The sequence below is a fragment of the Hyperolius riggenbachi genome, chromosome 11 (assembly GCF_040937935.1).
Source record: "Hyperolius riggenbachi isolate aHypRig1 chromosome 11, aHypRig1.pri, whole genome shotgun sequence".
Lineage (NCBI taxonomy): Eukaryota > Metazoa > Chordata > Amphibia > Anura > Hyperoliidae > Hyperolius > Hyperolius riggenbachi.
In genome coordinates this window covers 176,137,302-176,163,801 of record NC_090656.1, presented here as the reverse complement: position 1 = coordinate 176,163,801, position 26,500 = coordinate 176,137,302, and the positions used below count along the sequence as shown (strand labels likewise).

Below are 26,500 nucleotides of genomic sequence, written 5' to 3'. Positions count from 1 at the left end.
AGACGAAAGCTGTGCAATGCATTCTTGTCTCTGAAGAATAGAGGTGGGATACCCGAGCTGGGCATAAACGAGCAGCTTCCGCAGGTGGGGTAAGGATGGGAACAATGAACTCTGTCACTGATTGTCACTTAAAAAATAAAGCGTATGATATCAACCTTAGAGAACCCGAAACAGGAAAAAAGGGTGCAGGAGCCCTTTTGGTAAAAAACGGCACTACCATAGACACCTTTAATAAAAGCCTCATTATTGTGGCATAAGGAAATTTTACCTAGTTTGCAGCAAATCATGGCTTTAGAATTGCCGTGATATAGGGCTGTAAAGGTACATTTTTGCGCTTGGAGGAATCCGGCATATCACAGCTTCAGGAAAAAGGGGGGATAGCTTTAGGAAGGGGATTAAGAGTTAGGCGCCAATATGGGGTGGGGGGTGGGGTTATTTGGTGGGGGTTAGGTTTAGGCATAACCAGGGGGGAGTCTTAAAAGGAACCTGAAGCAAGGAAAATTATTCAAAATAAACACATGATGTAGCTGCAAATGAATATTACATACTTACCTCACCGTCAGTTCCTCTCAGAAGCTCACCATTTTCTTCTTACAGTGATCCCTTCCAGTTCTGACAATGTTTTGTCAGAACTGAAATATACCAGTTGCTGTCAGTTATATATCAGCTGCTGTCAGTTACAGCTGAGAGGAGAACTGATGTGTCCATGTTTCCCTATGGCTCAAGTGGGCAATATTACAGTTTAACAGTGTGCTGACCAGGAAGCCGTTATGGGGTAATGGCCATTTTCAATGTGGAGGACAAAGAATTCCATCAATCACAGTGGACAAACAGGACACAGGAGAGGAGAAAGATTGATGTGTAGACTACACAGGAGGCAAGTATGACCTGTGTATGTTTATCTTGACTTTTCATTTTCAGTTCAGGTTCTCTTTAAGGACAGTCACTACCTGGGGGGGGGGGGGGGTGATGGGCACTGGGGGTGGGGTCGTTGGGTTAGGCACCACAGGGGGGGTGTTAAGGGTTAGGCATCACCAGGGAAGGGTTCTGTGTGAGAGTAGGGTTACGTTTAGCCACAGTTAAATACTGGTAAATATTACCAATATTTTACTCTCAAAATGCAGTAGTAGAATATTGCTAAATTTAGCGATATTTTACTAGCGGCAATACTCTGCACCCTTTTTCCCAGGCACATTTTTTACATGTATGCCAGGGAACCTGTACTAACACTAGATTCTCTGCTAAGTTGATACTAATCACCTACATCTGACAAGAAAAGTCTAGTGTTAGCACTGGCCTTCACTACACGTAATCTGCTCCTGAAGTGGCAACGGCATCACCTCTAGTGATTGCAACCGCCAGTCTTTAGCTGCACTGGGGAAGGGAGTCAGCTTTGCATATACAGTCTGCAGATTAGAAAACAACTAAAAACACACAGCGGTTTCCTGCTTGGTCTCTAGTTTGAATCATGCAGGTTCAGTGAGCAGCCCTGAGCTTGCAGCAAATCCCAGCCTGCTGACAGCCCACTACTGGAAGTCTCCCTGAGCGAGGTACATTAGTACAGCTACATAGCCATACTACCAGGTAGAGTAGAGCTCACCAGATACGCTGTCACCATTGGCGAGCTGGAGTGCGAAACTAAACCAAAATCCCTGTATTTTAGCAGAAGCGTGTTAATACCAGTCTTAAAAAGTCCCTTTTGCAGCAAAATCACTGCTATTTTGAAAACTAACCACAAAGAATTAGCGGTTTTGTCACGATTTTCATTCAAGTGAATGAGAATGTGTTTTTCAAAACGCAGTCAGTGTGGAGCGCTCCCAAAATTCAAAAGCAATATTGCGCTCACTCCTTGCAGGGAATGAAATAGGCTGGAATGAGAGAAGTGCTGGAGGGTTGAGGCACACTAAAGAGTACATACAGTAGTCACCTTAGTCTCTAATATACTGTCCTCAAACCAATGTGCACAAGACCTTTTCACATGCGGCAATAAGAATGCCGCAGAGCATAGCAGCCAGGAGGCTGGGCAGTAAGACATGCAGAGTAGTGCTGAACTAGTCACTCATAGTTCTTTCTTCATATTTTATCTACGTCATGCTTTCATGTACCTCTAGGATAGGACACATGGCATCTGCAGTGGTTCCTCCTAATCCTTTGCAAAATTTGTAGAAAGACTCCAAATATGCCTGTAAGATAAATAGTAATATTACCATTAGAATTTATACGCGCCAAATATCACAGACCGATTACTATTAAAATGCGATCACTGAACAGAAGAGCAACTTAATGCACAAAGGCAAATATATTGATATTAGGCCTTAAAGGACAACTGACCTGAGAGGAATATGGAGGCTGTAATATTTATTTTCTTCTAAACAATACCAGTTGCCTGGCAACCTGCTGATCCTTCATGCATCAGTAATGTCTCAATCACACACTTTGAACAAGGATGTGGCAAATCCATTCTAACATCTAACCTGCATGCTTGTTCAGGGTCTATGGCTAACAGTTTGTACAACAATACAACTTCTTGGCAGATACATGGGTCAAAATGATTATTTCTGACAGGTTTGATCTGAAAATCGGTCCCATTATTGATCGGGAGCAGATCGTTACCGCACAAAAATCGGTCCTGTTATCAATCGCGAGCAGATCGGACATGTTGGAAATAATAGTTTGACCCATCAATCTGCCAGGTTGTATTGTGTGTAGCAGCTATAAAGGTATTAGATGCAGAGTATCAGCAGGACAGCCAGGCAATTTGCATCGTTTAAGAGGAAATAAATGTGGCAACCTCAGTTTCCTTCTCAGGTCACTTGTCTTTTAAAGTGGTCTGAAACTCTGACATAACATTCAATAAAAATGTGTGTTCCTACTTTTATTACTCATACAGTTACCACATTTGCTGTTGTGCACATGTAATATTGACTGTTTACAAATTACAAGTTTCCAAAGTGCCGTTCTTCTTACCCTGAAAGCTGGCATTGCATTTTATTCCTTTTCTATTATAACTGCTTTTTATTATATATTAAAACCTTCTAATGAGCTATTCAGAACTGTGTGTGTGCCTGAACCAGAGACAGCTTCTCAGAGAGTGTTTGTTTACATTCCTGTGTTGATACATTTGTGTTTAACAAGTAAAAAAATATACTGTTATCTTCAGTTTGGATGCGGATTTTAAGCTGAATAGCAGGAGAAAGTGCTTTGTTTAACCATTTCAGTGATGTTCTGCTAGAATTTTTTTCCTGGGATAGTAGCTTTCAAGCTGTGAGGAATCTTTTAAAAGTAGAAATGCTGGCTTGCAGACCACTTTAACATCAGAAGAAAAAAAAAATACAATAGTCACTAAAGCAGACTTGCCACGTTCTTCACTGAAATAAAGAATCTGCATCCCACAAAGTATAATTATTACAGATGTACTTCTGGTTTTAGTGTTGAGGTACATACACACGCCTGATTTTTCCAGACAACCGGTCGCTCAGACGTCAAGTCAGACGTGTGTACAAACAATCGTTCAGCTGATAAGACTGGTTTTGACCGATCCGCCAAGCGGATCCCTCAAAACCAGTTTCATCAGCGGAACGATCGTTTGTACACACGTCTGACTTTACGTCTGAGCGACCGGTCGTTTGCAAACATCAGACGTGTGTACGCACCTTTAGTCAGAAGCCGAGATATGTATAAGATATGCAACCATGTCTGTGTAAACTCTGAGCATGAGATTGTCAAGAAGATGCTAATCATACCAGCTAATGCATAGCTACATTACACTGGATCCCTCCCACAGAGATCTGTTGAACGGGCCGCCCACCTTAACCAGAGCCCCCCCAGTATTGGGTTGACCATCATGGGGGTCCCACTCCTGTACATAATGCAGAGCAGCAGCAAGAGTAGGGTGTTTTATAAAACCTGCTCCCAGTGGTATAACAGATTATCTTTAGTGCAGCTCAATCACCATGCAGCTTTCACCCATCACATGACATGCAGAGACTGGAGTCGCAAGGTGATTGGCTGCATGGCACGGTGATGAGCTGCAGTGAAGAGGATTAACCTCCTTGGCAGTAATCCCGAGCTAGGGTCAGTGCAGAAAACTGCTGCTCAGAGCAGTAATCTTGACCTCTGCTCGGGGTAGCCACCAGAGGCTGTGTGCAGAGCAATGTGCACAGCGGGCGTTTCTACACACCTCCCAGGGGATCCTGATATCGGCCGCTATTCTTCTTCCGCTCCTCCGAGGCTCTGATTTCTCCTGGTGAGATCGCCAGCTTTTGTCATGACGACAGCCGGCAATCTCACTTTAGAGTTGCAGCGCCACCTGGAGGATGGAGGGAAAACTGCAGACTCTAAAATCCGGAAAAAATCATAACGCCAAGAGGGTTAAAGAGGACCTGTCCTGCTGCTGGGAGCAACTCTCTGCTGCAGCTCTGCATTACATACAGGAGCAGGCTACTGGAGGGTCACGGGGGCTATTTTTCCGCCCCTGGCATTCTGGCTTGCATGAAAATTGTAAGCAGGTTGGAATAGGCCAATAAAAAATGCACTTCCTGCCAATTTAAGACTTCCCATTTCTAAGCTGCTAACAATTTGTATTAAACTTGCGCACGAGTCTAAATTATTCACATCCCCTTAACCACCTATTCTGCATGAATTTCAGTTTTGAAGACTGACAAAAACTTTATGTCTCGAGGTGAGGAAGGACAGTTTCCCAGTTCAGTTGATGAAATTTCAATGTGTATGCAGCTTGGAGCCAGTCCTATTACAATTGGCAGCAATTGCCTCTGACTGCAAGCTGCAGCAATATTTGTATCAGGCTAGGAAATTCGCACTTTCTTCCGCAATTAAATATGCAGATCACTCTGAGCTTTGCCAATCATGTTAGATTTCATAGAATGTGCATTAAAACAAAACAAAACACAAATCTGACTAATTTCAGGAACTCAATGTACAGTAGTTAAAGTGAAAAAAATAAAACAAAAACATGGTTTTAATTTACCTGGGGCTTCTTGCAGCCCCTGCAGTCATCCTGTGCCAGAGACCCTCCAGCAAGCAGTGGTGACCCCCGCAAAGCTAGCCGGCCGCGGCCAGTTACAGACTACTGTACATGCATGTCCCTAAGCCGCACGCACCATGATCGCGCTCCCATTGCAGGGAGCATTCTATGCATGCGCACTAGCGATTTTCCCATTCTGCACATGTCAGAAGCTGCCGTGAGAAGCGATGAGGAGGTGCATGGTTGGCCAGCTTTGCGGGGGTCGCTGCTGATGGCTGGAGGATCTCGGAAGGACGGTGCGGGCACAGGATTACTGCAGGGGGCTGCAAGAAGCCCCAGGTAAGTTATACTGCTTTTTTTTCTTCCTTTAAAGGGAACCTAAACTCTTGCACAGGACAGATGGAAAACAGAGAAATGTACCCTGTCTGTATTTAGCCAGTCTAATACCCCTCATTTGTGTCTAATCACAAGTTGTAATTGGATATCTCCCCTGTGTCACCTGACTGCCATGGCAGATAAACTCATTTGAAAGCACAGGATGTTAACAATATGTCTGCTTCCATGAAAGCAGGACGTAGAAACATTGCAGATCTATTTCAGGATTTGTATCAGCTGTAATAAAGCAATGTTTTTCTTTTGTGTTGCATATCTTTTAGAGCAGAGAGGAAGTTCTGAGCTCAGGTCCGCTTTAAGGACTTACCTAAGAAGAGGGAAGGTTCTAGAAGCCATATTCCTTGTTCTCTCCGTACTCTTGTCACTTGCTGTCCCTTGTTCAAAATTTGTGCCTTCAGACTTCGCGGCAAACTGTGGAAGCACTCCCATCCCCAAGTGCTTCAGAAGACGGGTGCAACATGTATTGCATGAGTCTGGACTCTCACATAAATCTTCAGAAGTGCTTGGGGACGTGAATATTTTCGGAGCCTGCATAAAGACTCTTGAAGATGTACTAACTAACAAGGGAACAGCGGTGGAATGAGGGCACATGGAGAGGACTCAAATGGCGCTATAGGATCCAGCGCCTTCCCTCCACATAGGTGATTATCTAAGTTTTTCTATAAGACCAGGATTTTTAAGGGGAAAGGAGGTGCTGAGGGGAGTGGCCCATTTTGGAAGCTCAATTTTTGTAACTGAATTTAATTTTGCAATCTAGTTGTTTTTATTGCTACTGGAGGTCTTGCTTGCTGTGAGTGCAGAGGGTTAAAGGAAACCTTAGTTGATGAAAAATTTTTTAAAATGGGGGGCATCGCCTGCGCAGTCTTCCCCGACTCTCCCAACCAGGAAGTAGCTTTGGTGAGTCGGTGCACAAAAATAGAGGGCAAACAGAAGAGAACGGGTGGAGCGGTGGGCATGAGGAGAGTCCACCACACATGCCTGCTGCCCCAGTTTTCATGGTCTAAGGTATCCTTTAATGATTGTATGTAAATTGATCATTCTACTTGGCACTATAAAAATTGGTAATTGTAGGAACAGGAAAAGAGCGACAATAATTAAAAAACAACAACAAACAAACAAACAAAAAACACTAGCCATTCTCCACTGTACAAAATAAATGTTATTTGTTGCTGTATGTGTCACTCTAAGAGAATTATACTGCCTTCCTTTCTGGACAGGAAATGAACAAGACTCTCAATGATGGTGACCCAAGACTGCAACAAAACTGGATAGAAAACAGCATATAACATTTTTATCTTTATGAAGAAAAAAAGAAAATTTTTAAATGAAGCAGTCATTAAAATTTGTTGATAGCCATTACAAGAGAATGAAAGCAGCACATCTGTATGTGTGTACGCTCTCGGGCTGATGATTAATAACTATGGCTGTGCGCCTGAACAGCAACAGCATGCAGCATGATAAAAGAGGCCTGTTCCGTAATCTGCTCTATCTCACCACTGTGTGCATTGCCCATAAATCAGCCCGTTCTGGCCGGCTCCCCACTCACCTTGTAGAGAGTGTTCCTGATGATTTCAATATTCATTTCATCCAGATCTTGTTCTGATATGCAGTCCTGGAAGAAGGCAGCTGGAGACACAAACCACATGGAAAGGTGAACATCAAGGCTCATTTCATAGCTCATTTACGACGGCCTTAATTAAAAGTCAGAAGGACAATAAGCACAGTGCGGTGAATGAAAACGTAACTGGCTAGAATTCTGCTTTCACTGACCTGATCTCAGTATAAAGAAAGCACAATGCTCTTTATTACTTCACTGTAGATGGTATAATAAGAGAAAATAAGCTCTACTTCCGAGCCTACCTCAAATTTTGCGCCCCCCCCCCCAGCACTTTGGCAACAAAAAATGTCTGTATCCTATCAGGTTCTATTTTGTGAAGAAAACCCGTCGCTTATATATTAATGTGGTCCTGAACTCATGTACGGGACACAAGTAAAACACAGACTCATCCACCCTTTTTGTGTTTAGAGAGAAAACCATGCCCTTAGCTGCAAGTAATCACAATTGTAATTTGAGCTCTCAGCTGCGTCAGCACAGGAATCTTGGCAGCCTCAGCTAATTTGTAAAAACAGGATGTTAACCCTTTGTCTCCTTCCATGAAAGCAGGAATGAAACACTTCAAATATATTTGCAGGAGTTCTGTAAGCAGCAACAATGACCTTTTTCTTTAAAGGTTATTATGCTGTTGCTTATTTGTTAGAGCAAACAGGAAGTTCTGAGTTCAGGTTCGCTCTAAATGTCACTGAAAAATGTCAAAAGGAGGAGGAGTCAGTATGTTGTTTTAGTGCTCATGCAGGTGAAATCTTGCACAGAGGTATCTGGAAAAACTGAAATGTGGATGCAGCAGTATAAGAAAAATTGAGGCAATTGAATGATGTTCCGATCCTCATTTACTTTTGCGAGTTTTGCTGTGATCGTTTACAATGGCTGCGAGCGTTTACAATGGCACCAACGACGCTTGCCGATTCGGCCAGATGGATGGGGGAACGATTGTTTGTTGGTGGAGATCACTGATCCATCTGGCTGTGGGTACTTAGCTTACTAGAGTACAGGCGATGAAATTACATACATCAAAATGAACTCATTGGCTAGGCACAGCCAAAGGATATAGGATTCAAAGGCACAAATGGCAGTTATTTTACAATGGATAGATGGCAAAAAATACGTTATATAGTTACAGCTCAGACGCTTTTATGACAAGGGCTTCTTACCTAGTGGGGTGTCGACAAGAATGGCATTGTACAATTCGGCTGGAGTCTGGGCGATGTTCACAGCCTCCATCTGCTCAAAGCTGCCCAGGGGGTGGCATTTAGGCACAAGTTCAGAAATGGAGCGCTGGTGCAGGGTGCCCGTAATCAACAGGATCACATTGTCAATCATGTAGCTGTATCTGAATGAGGCAAAAGGAAATGTGTAAGAAGCAGAATAATATTAAACATATTAAAACGTTGCTTTCCCAAAAAATTGACAGATTTTGTATTTTTTATGAATCCTGGACAGTTTTGCAAAGCAAATTAAAGTGAACCTAAAGGCAAAAAAAAAAAAAAAAAAAAAAAAAAAAAAAAAAGAGATTAACTCACCTGGGGCTTCCCTCAGCCCCCTGCAGACGATCGGTGCCCTCGCAGCCCCGCTCCGATGGCCCAGGACCTGCCGGCGAGCACTTCCGGTTTGACCGTCACCGGCTGACAGGCATGGTAACGTGAGTGATTGTTCGCGTTCCCAGCCTGTATACCGCCCCCTATGCATACCAAATGCATTTAGGCATTTAGATGTGGTAAACACAAGTGGCTGAAGCTCAAACAGAGCATCAGAATGGGTTCACTTTGGGCCACTTAGTACCAAATGAGCAACATTTAGATGCCCCAGCCTACCTGGCCATTGTATCGATACTGCCCATGCCCATCCCTTTATGACCACAGCGTACCAGTGTTCTGATGGCGGCTTCCAGCAGGATAATGCACCATGGGGTGGATGCACTGAAGTGCGGTAATATCGCTGTGTGCAGGTTCTTGAATAGTGAAAGCTCTGCTACGGTAACATTTTACTAACGGTGTTACTATTAGTAACGCGCATTACCGTAGCTACTTGAGTACCACGGGCCACACTAATAGTGTAACCCATGGTACAATACTGTGGGTAGTGATGGTAAAACTGATATGCACTGTCTGCGCACAGCAATATTACCACACTTCAGTGCATCCATCCCCATGTCACAACAGAGCGCTCATCATCTCAACACTGTGCTGCTTCAGCACTCCTCCCCTCACACCATGGCTTCTTGAGAACCATTAAGGGGGGGGGGGGGAGGGGAGGGGGGGTGTAGGTGTCATTTATGACACTTTCTAGGGACAAAAGAGATTCAACTTCCCCCATTGCTGTGGGACAATGAAGTCCTGCTTGCCCGTTTCAGGCAAGTTTCTGCTGCAGCCCGCGGAGGAATTACAGCTGCATCTGCATCTCCTTGGGCTAACTACGCAGGCCCAGTGCGACCGCCATTTTACATAGAGGGAGCGTCACCACGAGAAGATATTGGACAAGCTGGTTGGATATGTTCAGAGGTTTTGTGCATGGCAAAAGTGGGGGCGGGGAGGACACAGGAAGCATCTAGAGCCTACATGTCAAACTCTGGCCCGCAGAACCATCCACTTTGGCCCACAAGTGGTTTCTCCACTTTGCATTTTGTCTGGCCCACTCTAGTTTACCAGGGGAGCTATATCGAGGTGAAACCCTAGATCTCCAGGGAAGCCATATGGGGGAGGAGGGGGAAAAGTACTACACACCAGGGAGCTATGTAGGGAAGGGCCACAAGACAACAGGGTACTGTATAGGAGGGGGGCGGGGTCACTAGACACCAGGGAACGATACAGGAGAGGAAGGGGGTCAGTCACCAGGGAACTGTAAAAGGGAGGGAGGTGGCGACTAGACATTGAAGTTGTCCGCGACTTAATCCAAATGTTCAGTTTCAGCCCACTTGTCATTTGAGTTTGACACACCTGCTCCACACTATCCAGAGCCTTTCCTTTACCTAGATAAGTATCTGGTAAGTACAAATGACTTTGCAATGGGGCAACATCACATGCAGTCACACCTCTGAGTGAAATGCTACAAGCATGAAGTTTCAGAAGCACAGTAGTTAAAAGGGGAAAAAAATGACAAAACAGGGCAGAGCACAAAAAGCTTTCCTGCAAAACCAAGGATTTAAATTTCAGAGCTTGGAACACAACCATGTGTATCGGAAGGTTTATTTTTCCATAAACATTTCTAGGAACATTTGTGCTTGTTGACACTAAGCTGCAGACATGGATATTATCCATTCCTAGACAGATTAGCCCAGAAACCATAATCACACAGAGGGCACAAACTTGTCTGCTTCATCATTTAACAGAAATCCTGAACAAGTCCTGAACTTCATCTTTCTCATTCTACTGAGGTACGTTGGGGAAGAGGGCGACACTCTAGAAATTCCAGTAAGCTAAAACAATGTGTAGCGTCTTAATCACACATGGTGCGCTGCAATTTGCGTATGGCAAAAAAGCCAACCGCAACGCATCAAACCATTGCATGCAGATTTGTTCCTGTGGCAAAGAGCGGTGACAGGAAAGTCTGCATGCCCCCGAACGTGTACGCACGTGACGTCAGATGTCCCCTTAAGTCACGTGCACACTTCCAGGCAGGAAATGTCACGCCACGTCGCTGTTATGCGCAAGTGTGGTGCTACTGCAATAATCTATAAAGATTGCTGTGGCGCCATTGACTCCAATGCAGTTGTGCACCGAGCTGTACCACTCGGCAACGCACTATATAGTCTGCATTGCCAACTGCCAAGAATCTAATGTACATACGGTGGCCCCCATCCCCCTTGCCCTGCTGATTTGCCTAGCACTCACTTGGCCCATTCCGACGGTCCTCATCAGCTTCTTAGTCTTCCCTTCACGTTCACCCCCCCATAGCAATAGAATGCGCCACTAGCCTAGCCTCAGCACCACACTGATCGGGCCCTGAGTGGTAGCCCTGGGACCCTCAAGTAATCGCTGCTGCGCTCTTAAGTTGTGCAAGTGCTTTGTGCAGCGTTTCCCAGAGAGATTATGACTGATTCCTGGACGTTTTGAATCACTGTATAGTAAACTGTATAGCGCTCCTGACTTGCAATTGCCTGTGTAAATAAAAGCAGTGTGAATTGTGAATGTGCATGTGACTACTCATCAGAAACTGCATGCTGGCCAATCGCACTCTGTACCAAACACTGAAAAACAAAAGTGTAAAAAGCATATGCCAAACACTCTGCCATTCATTTGCTCAGCTTAAAGTGAGTATGAAGTGAAAAAAATAATTAAAATAAGAAAATCAGATACTGCCAGGCAACCGGTATTATTTAAAGGGAAATAAAAAGTCATCCTCCATATTCCACTCACTTCATGTATCCTTTAAAGGGAGTCTGAAGTGAAAAAAAAATACTTACCCAAGGAGAGGGAAGGCTCTGGGTCATATAAAGCTTTCCCGTTCCTCTCCTGGTCCCGTCGTTCCTGCGCTAGCTCCACCGTCAAGCAGCTCTCTACTGCTGTGGGGGGAGCTTCGGAAGTCTTCGGGTGCACTCGGGCTACCAATGACTTCCGCAGCTCCCCTCACCCATCGGTCGGAGACCGCCAACGTTGGAGCCAGTGCAGGAATGACGGGACCAGGAGAGGACCAGGAAGGCTTTATATGACTCAGAGCCTTCCCTCTCCTTAGGCAAAATATCTCTTGTTTGTTTTTTAACCACTTCAGTACCAGCACCCTCTGCCCCCTTAAGGACCAGAGGGTGTTGGTACACGACGAATCGCCGCTAAAATCCACCGCTCCCGTCGCTCTGTCCCCGTCGCAGGCTGCTCTCTCTGCCGTCGCTATGACGGCAGAGCGCTGTGCGCCGGCCAGGAGCCACTTTCATTGGCACCTGACCCTGTCACTCAATGTAAGCTAATGGGAACGGCTTACAGGAATGACAGGGCCAGGAGCCAACGAAAACGGCTCCTGCCCGGCTTACAGTGCTCTGCCGTCATAGAGGCGGCAGGGCAGCACATTGCGGCGGGGACCGAGCGGCGAGGGCGCGCGGTGAATGGGAAGTAGAGTTTACGTCCGGTCAGAACCGCAGTGCCACCCGGCCACCGTAGATTTAAACTGCGTCGGTCCGCAGGTAGTTAATTATTTCACTTCAGCATCCCTTTAAATGACACCTGGGGTGAGAGGGATAGAGGAACTTAGCTTCAGAATTGTTGTATCTGAACATCTTCACATAAAATAAAAATAGCATATCAATAACACTACTTTCTGCTAATAATTGTGTCTCAAAAACAGAGACCAAGAAAAATCAAAGAACTAAGAGTCAAAGGCTTCAATTTGCGAAGCATTACCGCATTCGGTAATGCAGACAACGGCTGATTTTACTGAACATTTTGTGACATGTCATTCCACTAAGGCTGCCCCTGTATGAAAAAAATGAAATAACCGGCTAGTGCGGTAAATATCTCAATAAATGTCAATTCACAAAGATTAGAGCTTGCAGTAAAACGAGCAACACGTTCGGTATTTATCTCCTGCCTGGAGCTGTCGCTAACTAACAAACAGCCATTTATGAGGTTATAGAAGGGAGGAAACAGGGCAGAGAAAAAGTGACAACTAAACTATTCGGGAAAATAAGACCGCGAATAATAATAAAAAAAAAAAAAAACCTAGTTTCACAATATATTATGTAGTAATTAAAAATGATGAATAAGGTAATAATGGTTTTAAGCCAATACAAATTGTATGCACCTTTGACTTTACTTGTCAGTATAATAAAAGATAAATGCTATCTGTACCACATCTTTCATCCATTTTCCATGCTCTGCAGTAATCCAGAAAACACTGAATGAAATATCATGATTCTTTAAAATACCAAATAAAATACTGCATGGATAGTGTTCTGGTACAACTGTTGCCTTTTATGTGGGATTTGAGCCTTTGAATCCCAGCTCAAGCCGGTACGTAAAACAGTGAGGGCCCATTCACACTAGAAGCGCTTTTCTGAGCGTTTTGCGATTGATTCCTGGTTTTCAAAATCTCACTCATTAACATCGTGGTAAAAATCACGCAAAGCGAGGCGATTTTTACCGCAATTTTTATGAAAGTGAATGGGAGTGATTTTAAAAACCGCTAATCAATCACAAAACGCTCAGCAAAACGCTTCTAGCGTGAATGGGCCCTCAGGACTCTTTGGGCAAGGTACCCTTATGAATCTGGTCGCCCGTGGAGCAAGCCCTGAATGTGCGATATAAATGTCCTGTGTCTTGAAATATCGAATGAAATAACGCACGATTCCTTAAAATACCAAATGAAATAATGCATGAGGTAAAAGTATTTGTGAATTCAGGAGAAGGTTCTAAAACACGGAATGCGGTATTTTACAGCTGATTTGAAGCGCAACCAGGATTTGAGCATCGCTATAGGTCATAATGTCAACCATGACTATAGCGGAATTCAGTGACTAATTTAGGCGCCGGAAATAGCAAGAGCCTGCTGGCACCCAAATTGAGAAATGCGCACAGAGAAATGATTAGGTAGTCCGAATAATAATAATCCTAACATCTGTATAGCACTTTTTTTCCAGTTGTACTCAAAGCGCTCAAGAGCTGCAGCCACAAAGGATGCGCTCAAAGGGCCACCCTGCAGTGTTGGGGAGTCTTGCCCAAGGACTTCTTACTGGATAGGTACTGACTCTAGCCAGGATTCCAACCCTGGTCTCCCAGGTCAAAGGCAGAGCCCTTAACCAGTACACTATCCAGCCAGTAGGGGAATAGTTTGGAAGATAGGGTGGAGAATAGCTACAGCAGGGTAAGGGCCCTTTTCCACTAGCAATCACAAACACCAGCGATTGCGATTTTCCACTAATTTTATTATGCAATTGCGATTTTTCATTTGCATTGTATTATCCCACTTAAAATCACTTGAGAAAGCGATTGCGATTTACGAATCGAATGACTATAGTGGAAAATACTTCTCATGATTTCTATGATAAAGTAGCAACCCTAGCGATTTAAAAATCACTAGCGATTTGCGATTCAGCTGTGCAGGGGAAAAGGGCCCCGAGTCGTCTTTCAGCTTCACCCTGCGGCCAAACTTGGCAGCAGCGTTTTTGAATGTACTCATCTTACCGATCCTAAATTTTTACCCAACGTGTCTTAGTGAATTGAAGCCAAAGTAGGAGAGTACTTACAGGATTTTTATCATTGACCAGTTTGCTTCCTGACAGCAAAAGTGTAATTTATTGATAGGCACACAACGCAACAGGAAAGCATATTTCTATGAGCAGAGATTATACCGGTAGTTTTAATTCTTTCCTGCAGCTGTGCACATTTCAAGCTCTGTATTAATGTTAGCGGACTGTTCTGACAGCTCCACAGAGCAAGGTGATCAGATCTCTGGATGACAGTCAGCACGCTCCCAAAATAGTCAGCGTGTTCTCACCAAACATTAGACAAGAGTCTGAGAGGAGTGGATGAATGCAAACCACATAACCAGAGTGTCCAACTCAGTTCTTCAGCTCTTATATATACCTATCACATACATACCCACACAGACTTCAATTCACTAAGATACGTTTGGTGTAAAAAAAAAAAAAAAGAAAAAAAGAAATTCATGTTCAGTAATTTACCTCCTGCAGTATTATAGACTTTTTTTTCCCTAAGTCACTAAGAATTTCACACATGCAGTAATAGTTCAGTAATTTACTGAGAAACTGCAAGTTAATTCACTAAGCTGTTTACCTCATGCAGTATTTAATTAGGTATTTTAAGGAATTTCATTCAGTATTTGATGGTTAATTGCAGTGCTGGGAAAATGGAAGAAAGAGGATTTTTTTTTATAATACTGACTGTCACGGACGGTTGCGGGGCCGCAGGCGCATCCTGTAACCGCCCGTGAAGAAAAAGCGATCGCACTCGATTCTCGGCATCGATTGCGCTTCAAATCGATACAATCGGGATTGAGTGTGTAGGAGCAGCTAATGCTGCATACACACTTGAGATAAAAGTCTCTGGAAAAGGCAAGATCACAGACCAATTTTACCCCCTTCCATGTAGTATGAGAGCCATACTCTACACAGTCTATTCTATGGAACTGCACTCCCCATCAGATAAAATCTTTGCAAGATGCTGCACACACAGATGCTGTACACATTCAAAAGATCATTACCTGCAAAAGATCTCTTCCTGCAATAGATCCATTCCTTCAAAATGCATTCATATTCTATGAGATCTGCAGATCATCATACACACCTTGTTTAGCAGGCAATCATCTCCAGATCAGATCCACCAGGATGGATTTTCAGATCTGCAGATGATTGTCTGATATGCAGATGAAGTCTGTTAAACAAGGTGTGTATGATGATCTGCAGATCTCAGACTATGAATGCATTTTGCAGGAATGGATCTATTGCAGGAAGAGATCTTTTGCAGAATGATAATGATCTTTTGAATGTGTACAGCATCTGTGTGTGCAGCATCTTGCAAAGATTTCTGTCTGATGTGGAGTTCAGCTCCATAGAATAGACTGTGTAGGTATGGCTCTCATACTACATGGACGGGGTAATATTGGTCTGTGATCTTGCCTTTTCCAGAGACTTTTATCTCAAGTGTGTATGCAGCATAAGTCTTTTCTCAGCAGAGAGATAGCACCAGCCCAACTGATGGATGGCTCTTTTGATATGCTAATGAGCCTGAGCCTAATCTGCCACAGAGAGTCCCTGGCTTCAAGCTGTGCTGATGGCCCATCCATCAGGTACAGGTGACAAGCGCCATGGCAGAAGCTATCTAGTTGGGGGAAAAGCCAGACCCTCTGGCTCCCTCCCAGCAGGGGAGCTGACACCTAGCTAGCTGCCCCAAACTTCAAAGAGCCTTTGCCTGGGAATGACTTGGTATAAATCCCAGAGGTATCTCATATTCCATAAACTGCTATATGTATCATATTTTCTGTGTTGCCAGGCTGGAAGACCCTCCAAACTAACAGAGCACGTAGGGCCCTGTCTGGCGTTGGTTCTGAGAACATCTCAGAACATTCTGAGGTAAAGACTGCCAGTTAGGCAGTTCGAAAGTGCCCTGATGATACCACAGGGGTCCCACCCCTCATGTTTGGTATCAGGCTGCTGGGTACATCGAGGCAGACCTGAAAATATTAGTAAATCTGCCCTGACCTGACCTGTACGGTTCGGTGAGATAGAGCCCATATATGGTTAAGGTATGATTTCTGGTCCCCCAGGACAAGGGGAGGACTCATCTCATGTTCTAAGGGGGTGTGTGGCCCCGCCCTCACTCCCTCCTACGGAATCAGGGGCATAAGAGTGGCAGAGGACCCAAACTCGGTGTCCTCCACCCTGAAAACATCTTGAACTCATCGGTGCCAGCTTGAGGATATGCTGGCATCCACCTGGTCTGAACTCTGAACTTTGATTGAAACCCAGAACTCTGATTTTTCCCACAAAAAGGACATCTTTCCAGGAACTAAGTATTTTTCTCCCTTCTTTTATTTTTTATACTGGCTATTACTGTTTTAATAATTGTTGATTTTAATAATTGTCTGTATATATTAATTATTTATATTGCTGTGAATAAACAACTTTATCCAAGTCATTCACTGTCCGCTACCCTGCTTATCAGCACACACAGAACTGATCCCGGGTCTCTGAAGAGCCGCTACTGTTTGTTTGTTTGTTGTTGGCTAGACAGAATACCGTGTGTTTAACCGTTTTATTCGCAGGACTAGTCAGTCAGTAAATCGGGTCCACTGGCCCATACCAGTGGTGGTGGCAGATACCCTGGAATCGTGTGTACGTTGTAATTACCCGTATCTCACAGGCTCCCTTCTGGTTTGTCTGCGGCTAATTCTTAGCGGTTTCTGCGCATTGACTGCGACCAGAGTTCGCACGATCTGTGCGCTGGCACCGCTTAGAAGGCCAATTGAGGGCTCCTGTGACACTGACAAGTAAAGTGCAAGTCCAAGATGCACAATATAAACATAACCTTTTGAATCAACACAAAACCATTAGAATCTTATTAACTTTTTAATAACTAAATAATAATATTGTGAAATTAGGGAAATATGATTTTATAACTAACTTTCATATTTTCCTGAAAAGATCAATTACTCTTTGCTTTGTTTCCTCCCCTCAATAACCTTACTGAATGGCTGTTTGAGATAAATACTGAACATCTCACATGGTTTTACCAAATGCTCGAATCTTTGTAAACTGAAATTCAGTGAGGTATTTGCCTCACGTGTGGTAGTTTTCCATGTGGTGTCAGAGTCTTAGAGAATTGAAATTTCACAAAATGTTCTGTAAAATTAGCAGTTTTCTGCTATACCAAATGCGGTAATGCTTAGCAAATTGAAGCCATTAATAAAGGGTCTGATTTACTAAAACCCTGTTCACAAGCAGTCAGTTATGTTGCAGACTAATTCTGCTTGTCAGCTCACTGGCCATACAATTCTATGGGGCTGTTCACAGTACTGCATTGTAATTACAGTGTTATTGTAACTCACTGCATGCAGGCTTTGTATTAAAGTCTATGGCCAGTCTCGACTGCAGTTTACAGTTATTACAGCGTGTGAGTTAAGCAACTGACTACTGTGAACCTAGCTTGCTAGGTACACACCATACAATTTTCTGTTAGATTCTTCTGTTAGATTTATCTACAACATGGAAAAAAGCTATCTGGCAGGTAAATCTAAGAAAAAAATCTAACGGGAAAATTGTATGTTGTGTACCTAAGGGCTGGAACCAACTAGGCCGTTTTTGGCAGTGTTTTGGGTTCGCTGGCGATTCCCAAAAACGTTTTGCCAATGAAAGTAAGTGAGGTGGAACCCATTAGAGCGATTGCGATTTGGGTTAATTGCAATCACAGGACATGCAGCCTTTTGATCATGTTAGTGCTCAATGCAAAGTATATAAGCACAGCATAAATCACCTATCAAAGCAATTATGCAGCGCTTTGGGGAGCTGAGGAATCGCATTTAAAATAAAAAAAATGGTACTTATCCGTTAGCCGGGCGCATCCTCTAGGTGGCGACAAAACTCCACCAGAGTTACATCTTTCCCTACTATCCATGTCGGCCTGGAGGGGGAATAGTAATTAGCGCCACCTGCCGGATGTGCCCGGCTAACGGATAAGTACCAAAAAAACTTTAAATACTTACCCAGTGTCTCAATTTCCTTCTTCCGTTTGTAGCTCCGCCCCTAAAGGAAGAGGCCACAGGTGCTTCTCTGATTAGTCCTAGAGAAGCACCTATGACCTTTTCCTTTAGGGGGCGGGGCTACGGATGGAAGAAGGATGCTGGGTAAGTATAATACAGTTTTATTAAAAAAAAAAACTAAAACCGAATTGCAAATTGGAAGCGCTGTACAGTTTACTGCAGCGATTCCTAGTGGGATCCAGGCCTAAGACCTTTTTCACACCTGGGCATTGCGTACCCTGTAAAAACAGAATCACAATGGGAGGAATGTCGCATATTCTCAAAAAAATAAATAAAAATGACACACTACTACCGCCACAGAGCCCCCACCTAGGATTCTCAAAGGAATCACACACTACTACCGCCGCAGAGCCCCCTCATTATTCCCAGAAGAATCACACATCACAACTGCTGTAGGGCCCCCCTCACGATTTTCAGAAGAATCACACATCACAACTGCTGTAGAGCTCCCGCAGCCCAAAGCCTGCATGTGGGCACATGTAGGCTCACACACACATACACACCAAAACTACTCACCCCGTGAGCACAGTAGGTGGTGTTTTTGGTGTGAGTGTGGGCGTGCAGCCGTGTCCATGCCATGTATAATTACAGCTGTTTAGTAATATAGATAATTTATTTTATTAGATTCTTTAATGGTTCAAACATTGCCCATACATAATTATGTATTATGCTTTCTGATGCCAACAACTGCTATCCTGGCCCCAGAAAGTAGCAGGTCAGATGAAGGTTTCACTAACTATGCTAGAGTGATTGGTTTACGTAGTTGCCCTGTGAAGTACACAGGAGTGGCAGCACTCATGGCTGGTAGAAGAAGCCATTGAACAGCTATACAAAGGAATGACAGTCTTGCACTGTCTCCCTGTGTGCTGCTACAGTGATGATACTCCCTTGCACATTGCAGGGATTGATTTTAAAAACCTGACTACTGTAGATTTTTTTTGCATGAATACTTATTCTTTTCAATAGAGCCCATAGCAGAGAGCTGCATATGTTGCAGCCACATCAGGTTCACTTGCCCATATTAAACACAAAGCTTTCATTTTGCCATCCTTTGACTTGGGCTGCATTTACAATGACATGTTGTGGTGCATTGCGCTGGAAAATATGATTGCAAGCGCGAGTGGAGGCTATACAGTATTAGTGGTGTGTGATTCTTTTGAGATTTGTGAGTGGGGGTTATTTGAGAATTGCTGGTTTATTAATAGACTAATAATAGTTAGTTGGTTAAAAATAGACTAGTTTCAAAAAAGACCCAGATGAAAAATGTTACGTCTCATCTCTGCGATTGAAGTTATACTTTAATACAAACCTATAAAAGTCCAATTATAACCTAGTGCCATAATGTTCTACTGTGGCAGATAGTCTCCCCATTCTCACACCTTCAAACATATCCATCACATACATTTTAAAGCGGACCCAAACCAAACTTTTTCTTTTTTATTCAAAATATTTAGTTGCACCACTCTGACACATACAAAGGGAAATAAACACTCCTTCAAGCCTATGAGCATTTCAGTGCATGCTTTTCACCCTTCTCTTTTCATAACTAGGGTTATACAGGTGGCAGCCATTAGAAATTCTCCACCAATTTGCCGGATTGTGTCCCGGCAATATGAAAGGAAGGGAGGGGTTCCTCCAATAAATGTAAAATATTTTATATTTGTCATCATGCAGCTGAAAAAAGGCTGCTATTTATTATTATAATTTAGAAAATAGATTTTATTTCTGAAATCTTGTATTTTTAATTTGGGTCCACTTTAAGCTTACATGAATAGCTTTCACACTATATATCATCAGCTTCTGTTTGCAAAGAAACAGCATGGCTCAGTCCACAGTTGAGGCAATAACGTGACAATTTGTGGATCAGAGATCAGCAGAGGAAATTATCAAATGGATCATTTTTTCTACAAAACTTAAGTCCCAGCCTGCATTATTTTTCTGGATAAGTGAATGCATAGAAGCCTTTGGTGGAATCAGATCTGCTCTGGACCCTAAAGACCACCGGAGCGGATCTTGTACTGTCCGCTTCTGCTGTCCGTTTTATTACGTATGCAAATTAGGAGTAGTAATTATTCATCTAGTATAAAGAAACTATACTAGATGGAGACTGCAAAAGACTTGAGACTGGGGCGGAGGTTCACCTTCCAGCAGGACAATGCCCCTAAACTTAAAGCCAGGGCAACAATGGAATGGTTTAAAACAAAACATATCCATGTGTTATGCTGGATACACACGTTGCGTTTCCGCGTTCGATTCGATTATTTCCGAGCATTTCCGAGCGAATTTCGATTATTTTTAGGTCGAATGCCATGTAAAGTATAGCAAATCGACCTAACGATCCATCGACCTGCGAATCGGACATGGTGGAAATAATCGAATCGACGCGAATCGAACGCCGCATCGAACGCGGAAACGCAACGTGTGTATCCAGCATTAGAATGGCCCAGTCAAAGTCCAGATCTAAATCCAATCGAGAATCTGTGGCAAGATCTGAAAACTGCTGTTCACAAACGCTGTCCATCTAATCTGACTGAGCTGGAGCTGTTTTGCAAAGAAGAATGGGCAAGGATTTCAGTCTCTAGATGTGCAAAGCTGGTAGAGACATACCCTAAAAGACTGGCAGCTGTAATTGCAGCAAAAGGTGGTTCTACAAAGTATTGACTCAGGGGGCCGAATAATTACGCACACCTTACTTTGCAGTTATTTATCTGTAAAACATGTTTGGAATCATGTATGATTTTCAATCCCCTTCTCACATGTACACCACTTTGTATTGGTCTTTCACGTGGAATTCCAATAAAATGTATGCATGTTTGTGGCAGTAATGTGACAAAATGTGGAAAACTTCAAGGGGGCCGAATACTTTTGCAACCCACTGTATTTGCTCCTTTGGAGAAAGTGCAAGAAAGTAGCCAGGTGACATTGTCACAAGTCCTTACGGTATTCTCCACAGGAAGATAAGCATTCCATAGAGAGGAGAAACTGGAACAAGTATTGATGAGGACACAAGACAGCAATAAAAATATGGAAAGTTTTATCCTAAGCTATGAAACAAGGGTGATGATATGCTTCTAAAATTAAGCTGGTATGCTTCGTTGAATGAGCAAGCCCAATAATCAGAACAGTGGATGAGTGTTCCAAGCCTGTCAGTAAATGACATGACGACAAAGAGGCCACTGTAACTAAAGATCACGGGGAATATATAGCATTCACAGCCGTATGTGTATGGAGAGTGCAACGTGCGTGGACAGCATGTTCTGCACAGCCCATCTCACATTACTCTAGAACATTGTCTGCACCTGAAGCTTTCCTAATGTTTATCTATGCTATAAAAGTCTCCAGACATCAAGTTCTATCAGTCATAGATGTACACAGAAAACCAGTATTTGGCTCAGAGCTCACTACTCAGGACAGGGGGTGGGGAGCTGGGCCTGTCCAAGTGCGGTTAATTATGAACCACTGCTATAAACTTTTGTCAGTGAATAACTTGTAGTTCTGCCAGCTGGACCAGGCCTGCCAAGCTGTGGGAAATTCAGTTTACTTACTAGATCTTCAGAGTAATTGGCTCAAGGCCTTTCTGGACTTGAACAATCCAGGTTCCATCTGCACTTACATAAGTCCTGGAAAGACTAGTCGGAGTCTGTAGGGTAGACAATGCTCTGTAATGTCAGGGCACATAAGAACATATGTAACACGGAACAAAGAGCAGTAGTCTATTTCATTATACTGATTACACTAAAGTGCTGTTTACAGCCCTCTGGTTACTGGGGAGCAGTGCCGTTTGCATTGTAAATAATAATAAAAAATACAAAAAATACAAATCAGCACAGCAAACCTACTGGCATAAAGCAGTCAATTCTACCTTAACAGAAGCTCTCAAACTCCTATAACAACACCTGAATTAATATTAAGCCCAGATTAGATTTAAAGGGAACCTGTACTGAGTAAAATTATTTAAAATAAACACATGAGGTAACTTCAAATGATTATATAGTTACCTTGCCATCAGTTCCTCTCAGAAGCTCCCCATTTTCTTTTGACAACAATCCCTTCCAGTTCTAACAACATTCTGTCAGACCTGAAATGTATCAGTTGCTGTCAGTTATAGCTGAGAGGACAACTGATGTGCCATGTAATGTCCATGTATCCCTCTGGCTCAAGTGGGCGATGTTACAGTTTAACTGTGTGCTGACCAGAAAGCGGTTATGGGGTAATGGCCATTTTTCAAATTGAGGACGGAGAATTTCATTGATCACAGTGGACAAACAGGATACAGGAGAGGAGAAAAAGATAGAGGAGTAGACTACACAGGAGGTAAGTATGACGTGTTTATGTTTATTTTGACTTTTAATTTTCAGTTCAGGTTTTCTTTAATAATAATAATAATAATAATAAATACGTGTACAGTGACATTGCAGAGCAGAGGTTTCAAACTCAAATACAGATTGGGCCGAAATTGAAAACTGGGATCGAGTCGCAGCCAAACCTCGATGTCTATTAGCCACCTCCCTCCGTTATATAGTTCCCTGGTGTCTAATGTGTCACCTCCCGCCCCTATACAATTTCCTGGTGTCTAGTACCCTCCCCTATACAGTTCCTTGATGTCTGGTGGCACCCTCCCTCCCGCTATACAGTTCCCTGGTGACTGGTGCCCCCCTCCCTCCGCTATACAGTTTCCTGATGTCTAGTGGCTCAACGCCTCCCTCCATTATACAGTTCCCTGGTGTCTTGTGGCTCCCCTCTACAATTCCCTAGTGTCTAGTTGCCCCTCCTCCATAAAAAAAAAAAAAAAAAAACAGAATCCAGGCTCCTAACCTCAAGCTAAGACACTGAAATATATTAACCACTTCGCATCCAGACCTTGTTTTCCCCTTATTGACCAGAGCAGTTTTGACGCTTTAGCGGTGTCCCTGTTTAATCACCAATAACTTAATCTGTACTCGTGCCACATAAATGATCTATATATCTTTTTTTTCAAGACAAACTAAGCTTTCATGGGGGGGTATTTGGTCCCAAGTAAAATGTTCCTCTCTATGCATGTTAATGGGAAAAAGGGGTGAAAAATAAAAAAAAAATCACTATTTCTCAATTTTGACCAATTTCTGTTTAAAAATAAAAAATTGAGATCGACCTAAAAACTGTGCCACCAGTTAGTCGCCCCAGTATAGATATCCAGATGTGTCCCCAGTATCACCCCCCCCCCCCCCCCAGTATAGCCAGATGTGTCCCCAATATCAGCCCCCCCCCCCCAGCATAGCCAGATGTGTCCCGTGTTTGCCACCCCCAGAATAGATTGACAGATGCACCCCCAGGAATAGTGCCCCTCTTTATAGCCAGATGTGTCTCCAGATCAGGATTACCCCCATTATGGCCAGATGTACCCCCAGGATTAGCGCTGCCCCGCATTATAGCCAAACGTGCCCCCAGTATTAAGGTATGCCCCCCCCCCAGGTGCCCAGATGTGCAAAATTTGTAACCCCCCCCCTCCCCTTGGTTACTCAGATGTCCCCCAGTAAACATGTATACCCCCCTTTGCAAATCCCCCTCCCCTCCCCCCAAGAATCCTATAGCCAGTTGCCCCCCCCATCAGGCAGCCCCCTCCGTGCAGAGATAGTTAATAAAAATGCACAAGCAGGCAGTCTCACTCACCTACCTCGGTCCTGCGACTATCCTGAAGCCTGATCCTCCGATCCCCGCTCTGCAGTCAGCCGCATATTGCCGGTAACCCGGGTCCCGGCTTGATGACGTCATCAAGTCGGGACCCGGGTTTCCGGCAATATGCGGCTGACTGCAGAGCGGTGATCGGAGGATCAGGCTTCAGGATAGTCGCAGGACCGAGGTAGGTGAGTGTGGCTGCTTGCTTGTGCCTTTTTATTAACTATTTGTGCGCCGAGGGGGACGAATGAAGGATCGCTGCAGTTCACTACTGCAGCGATCATTCATGGGAGGAGGGTATACTAATTGGCCAAAAGGGAACATGTTCCCTTCCACCAATTAGTATTGCAGCTGACAGTGCCGGAGGGTGCACTCTAAAGAGCACCCGACCGTGCACAGCAGGGCTGCAGCCAGGTCAGTATATCTACGTCGCTGTGGCTTGGAGGGCGCCACAGCTGACGTAGATATACTGTAGTGGTGGGGAAAGTGGTTAATATGTAATAGGGTGGTGCTGGAGGGGATGTGTTAAATACAACGAGTTACAGGGCCAGAGTTAGGACACATACTTACACGGGGAACCTTTATGCAGCGTATATGACTATGTGAGAGACTTTATTCTTGTATAGAAGACCCCAGCTTTTAACTTAGCTGTAGGGATAGCCTTAGTTCCTGCATGAGTTGTGTGAAAATATTTGCAATGAGCATTTACATGCGAGTGTGCGGAGGGTTAATTGAATTGACTTAACCCTGTACACACCATGGGACAGTTATATGGTTTGGTGCCCTTTTTCCAAAAGCAAAATGCTTGTTTCTTTTACAACTATTGGAATCCTCTGAAAGGAACCTGAAGTGAGGAAATTCACTTTAGGTTTGATACATACCCAAGTAGAGGGAAGGCTCTCGATACCATAGAGTCTCCCCAATCCTTTGTCTGTCCCGTAGTGATTGCACTGTCCCCTGTTGAAGTTATTCAACCTCCTAGGTCGAATAGCTCATCGGTACTCTTCGGGCAGCCTTCAGAACTTCTTGAGGCTGGTTTCACATAAGTAGCTTGTGTTTAAGTTACGTTGCGATCGGATGATGGCATCGCACCTCTAAAAACAGGCTTTGTATACATCTACGTTGATGCGCGGTAATGTATTTTTGGCAGCAAACCAAACTATAAGTGCGGCTCTCTAGCACGCACTTCCTGTAGCCGAAATACGAATTGCAAGGAAGTGTATAGAGAAAAAATACAATTCCGCGCATGCGCACCACTAAACAGTTTAAAATATCTGTGGCGCCAGTGACTTACATGACTTCTGGTCAATGCACGTCACAGCGGATGTTGACCCATAACGAGCTGATGCGTTCACGTCAGATGCGACACTTCCGGCACATCGCATCAGGTATGAAATGTCCCATAGACATTCATTGCTTTAGCGTTACACTACAGTAAAAAAAAAACGGGTAACGCAACGAAAACTGACTAATGTAAAAGGGGACGGAGTCACTGAGTAGTTCCAAAGACAAGCACATTCCTACTGTTCCCGGGCTTGCACATGTGCATTACGGATGTGTTTGTCTTTAGAACTACTCAGGGATGCAAGCAGTTGAAAGTCAGCCCGAGGAGTACCAAAGACTTAGCAGGTCCAATAACCTCAACCGCAGATGATGTAGGAACAATGTGGCAGACCAGGGGCCGAGGAGGCTCTATGGCAGTGATGGCTAACCTTGGCACTCCAGCTGTGACAAAACTACAAATCCCATCATGCCTCTGCCTCCCCGAGTGATGCTTACAGCTGTCAAAGTATTGCAATGCCTCATGGGACTTGTAGTTCCACCACAGCTGGAGTGCCAAGGTTATCCATCACTGCTCTATGGTAGCCAGAGCCTTACCTCTATTTAGGTATGTATCAAACCAAAAGGTGAGTTTTGCGTTAATGCAAGTCTACTCAAAGCACAGATACAAGGAAGTAGTCAAGTGCTGGACAAAGATAAATGAATTTGGCTTACGTGATGTAATCCAAGAAGCTGGAGAGAGGCTCATATGACTGATTCCTCATGTGTCTGAACTCCACGACCATCTTCTCCTTCAGCTTGTCATCGATGACAGAGACAGCTAGAGGTGAGGCTTCATTGGCAAGAAATGTGCCATAGTCTGTACTCTGGAGATGCAACTTGAGATCTGCATATAAGCACACAGCAGAATTTATAAGCATTGATATGAAAAAAGATCTTGTCCTGTCCAGAATAAAACAGTCATCAATTATAAAACATTTTGGTTTCAAGTCAATTCAGCATTACTGGACAACACAAGATTGCCTTCCAGAGATCCAGCAGAATAGTGTGGTAACAGCTTAAAGGAAACCTAAATCAAGAGGAATATGGAGGCTGCCATGCTTTTTTCTTTTTAACCAATACCAGTGCCTGGCAATCCTGCTGATCTTTTAGGCATCAGTAGTCTCTGAATCACACACCTGAAACAAGCATGTGGCTAGTCCAGTCAGACTTCAGTCAGAAATATGATCTGCATGCTTGTTCAGGGTCTGAGGCTAAAGGTATTAGAGAGAGTATGAGCAGGTCAGCCAGGTATTCTGCAATGTTTAAAAGATAATAAATATAGCAGCCTCCATATTCCTCAAACGTCAGGTGTGCTTTAAAAGATAACA

General features: G+C 43.8%; 1 protein-coding gene across 1 annotated transcript in view; it reads right to left on the bottom strand.

Annotated features, from left to right (window-relative positions):
• The window catches only part of ATP6V0D1 (ATPase H+ transporting V0 subunit d1), an 80,410-nt gene that overhangs the window by 19,239 nt on the left and 34,671 nt on the right, over positions 1-26,500 (bottom strand). Inside the window, exons 2-5 of the mRNA XM_068261269.1 lie at positions 25,845-26,016; positions 8,147-8,325; positions 6,924-7,003; positions 2,106-2,183 (exon numbers count right to left, since the gene is read on the bottom strand). Of these exons, the coding sequence (XP_068117370.1) occupies positions 2,106-2,183; positions 6,924-7,003; positions 8,147-8,325; positions 25,845-26,016 (509 nt within the window). The remainder of the gene's footprint in view (positions 1-2,105; positions 2,184-6,923; positions 7,004-8,146; positions 8,326-25,844; positions 26,017-26,500) is intronic.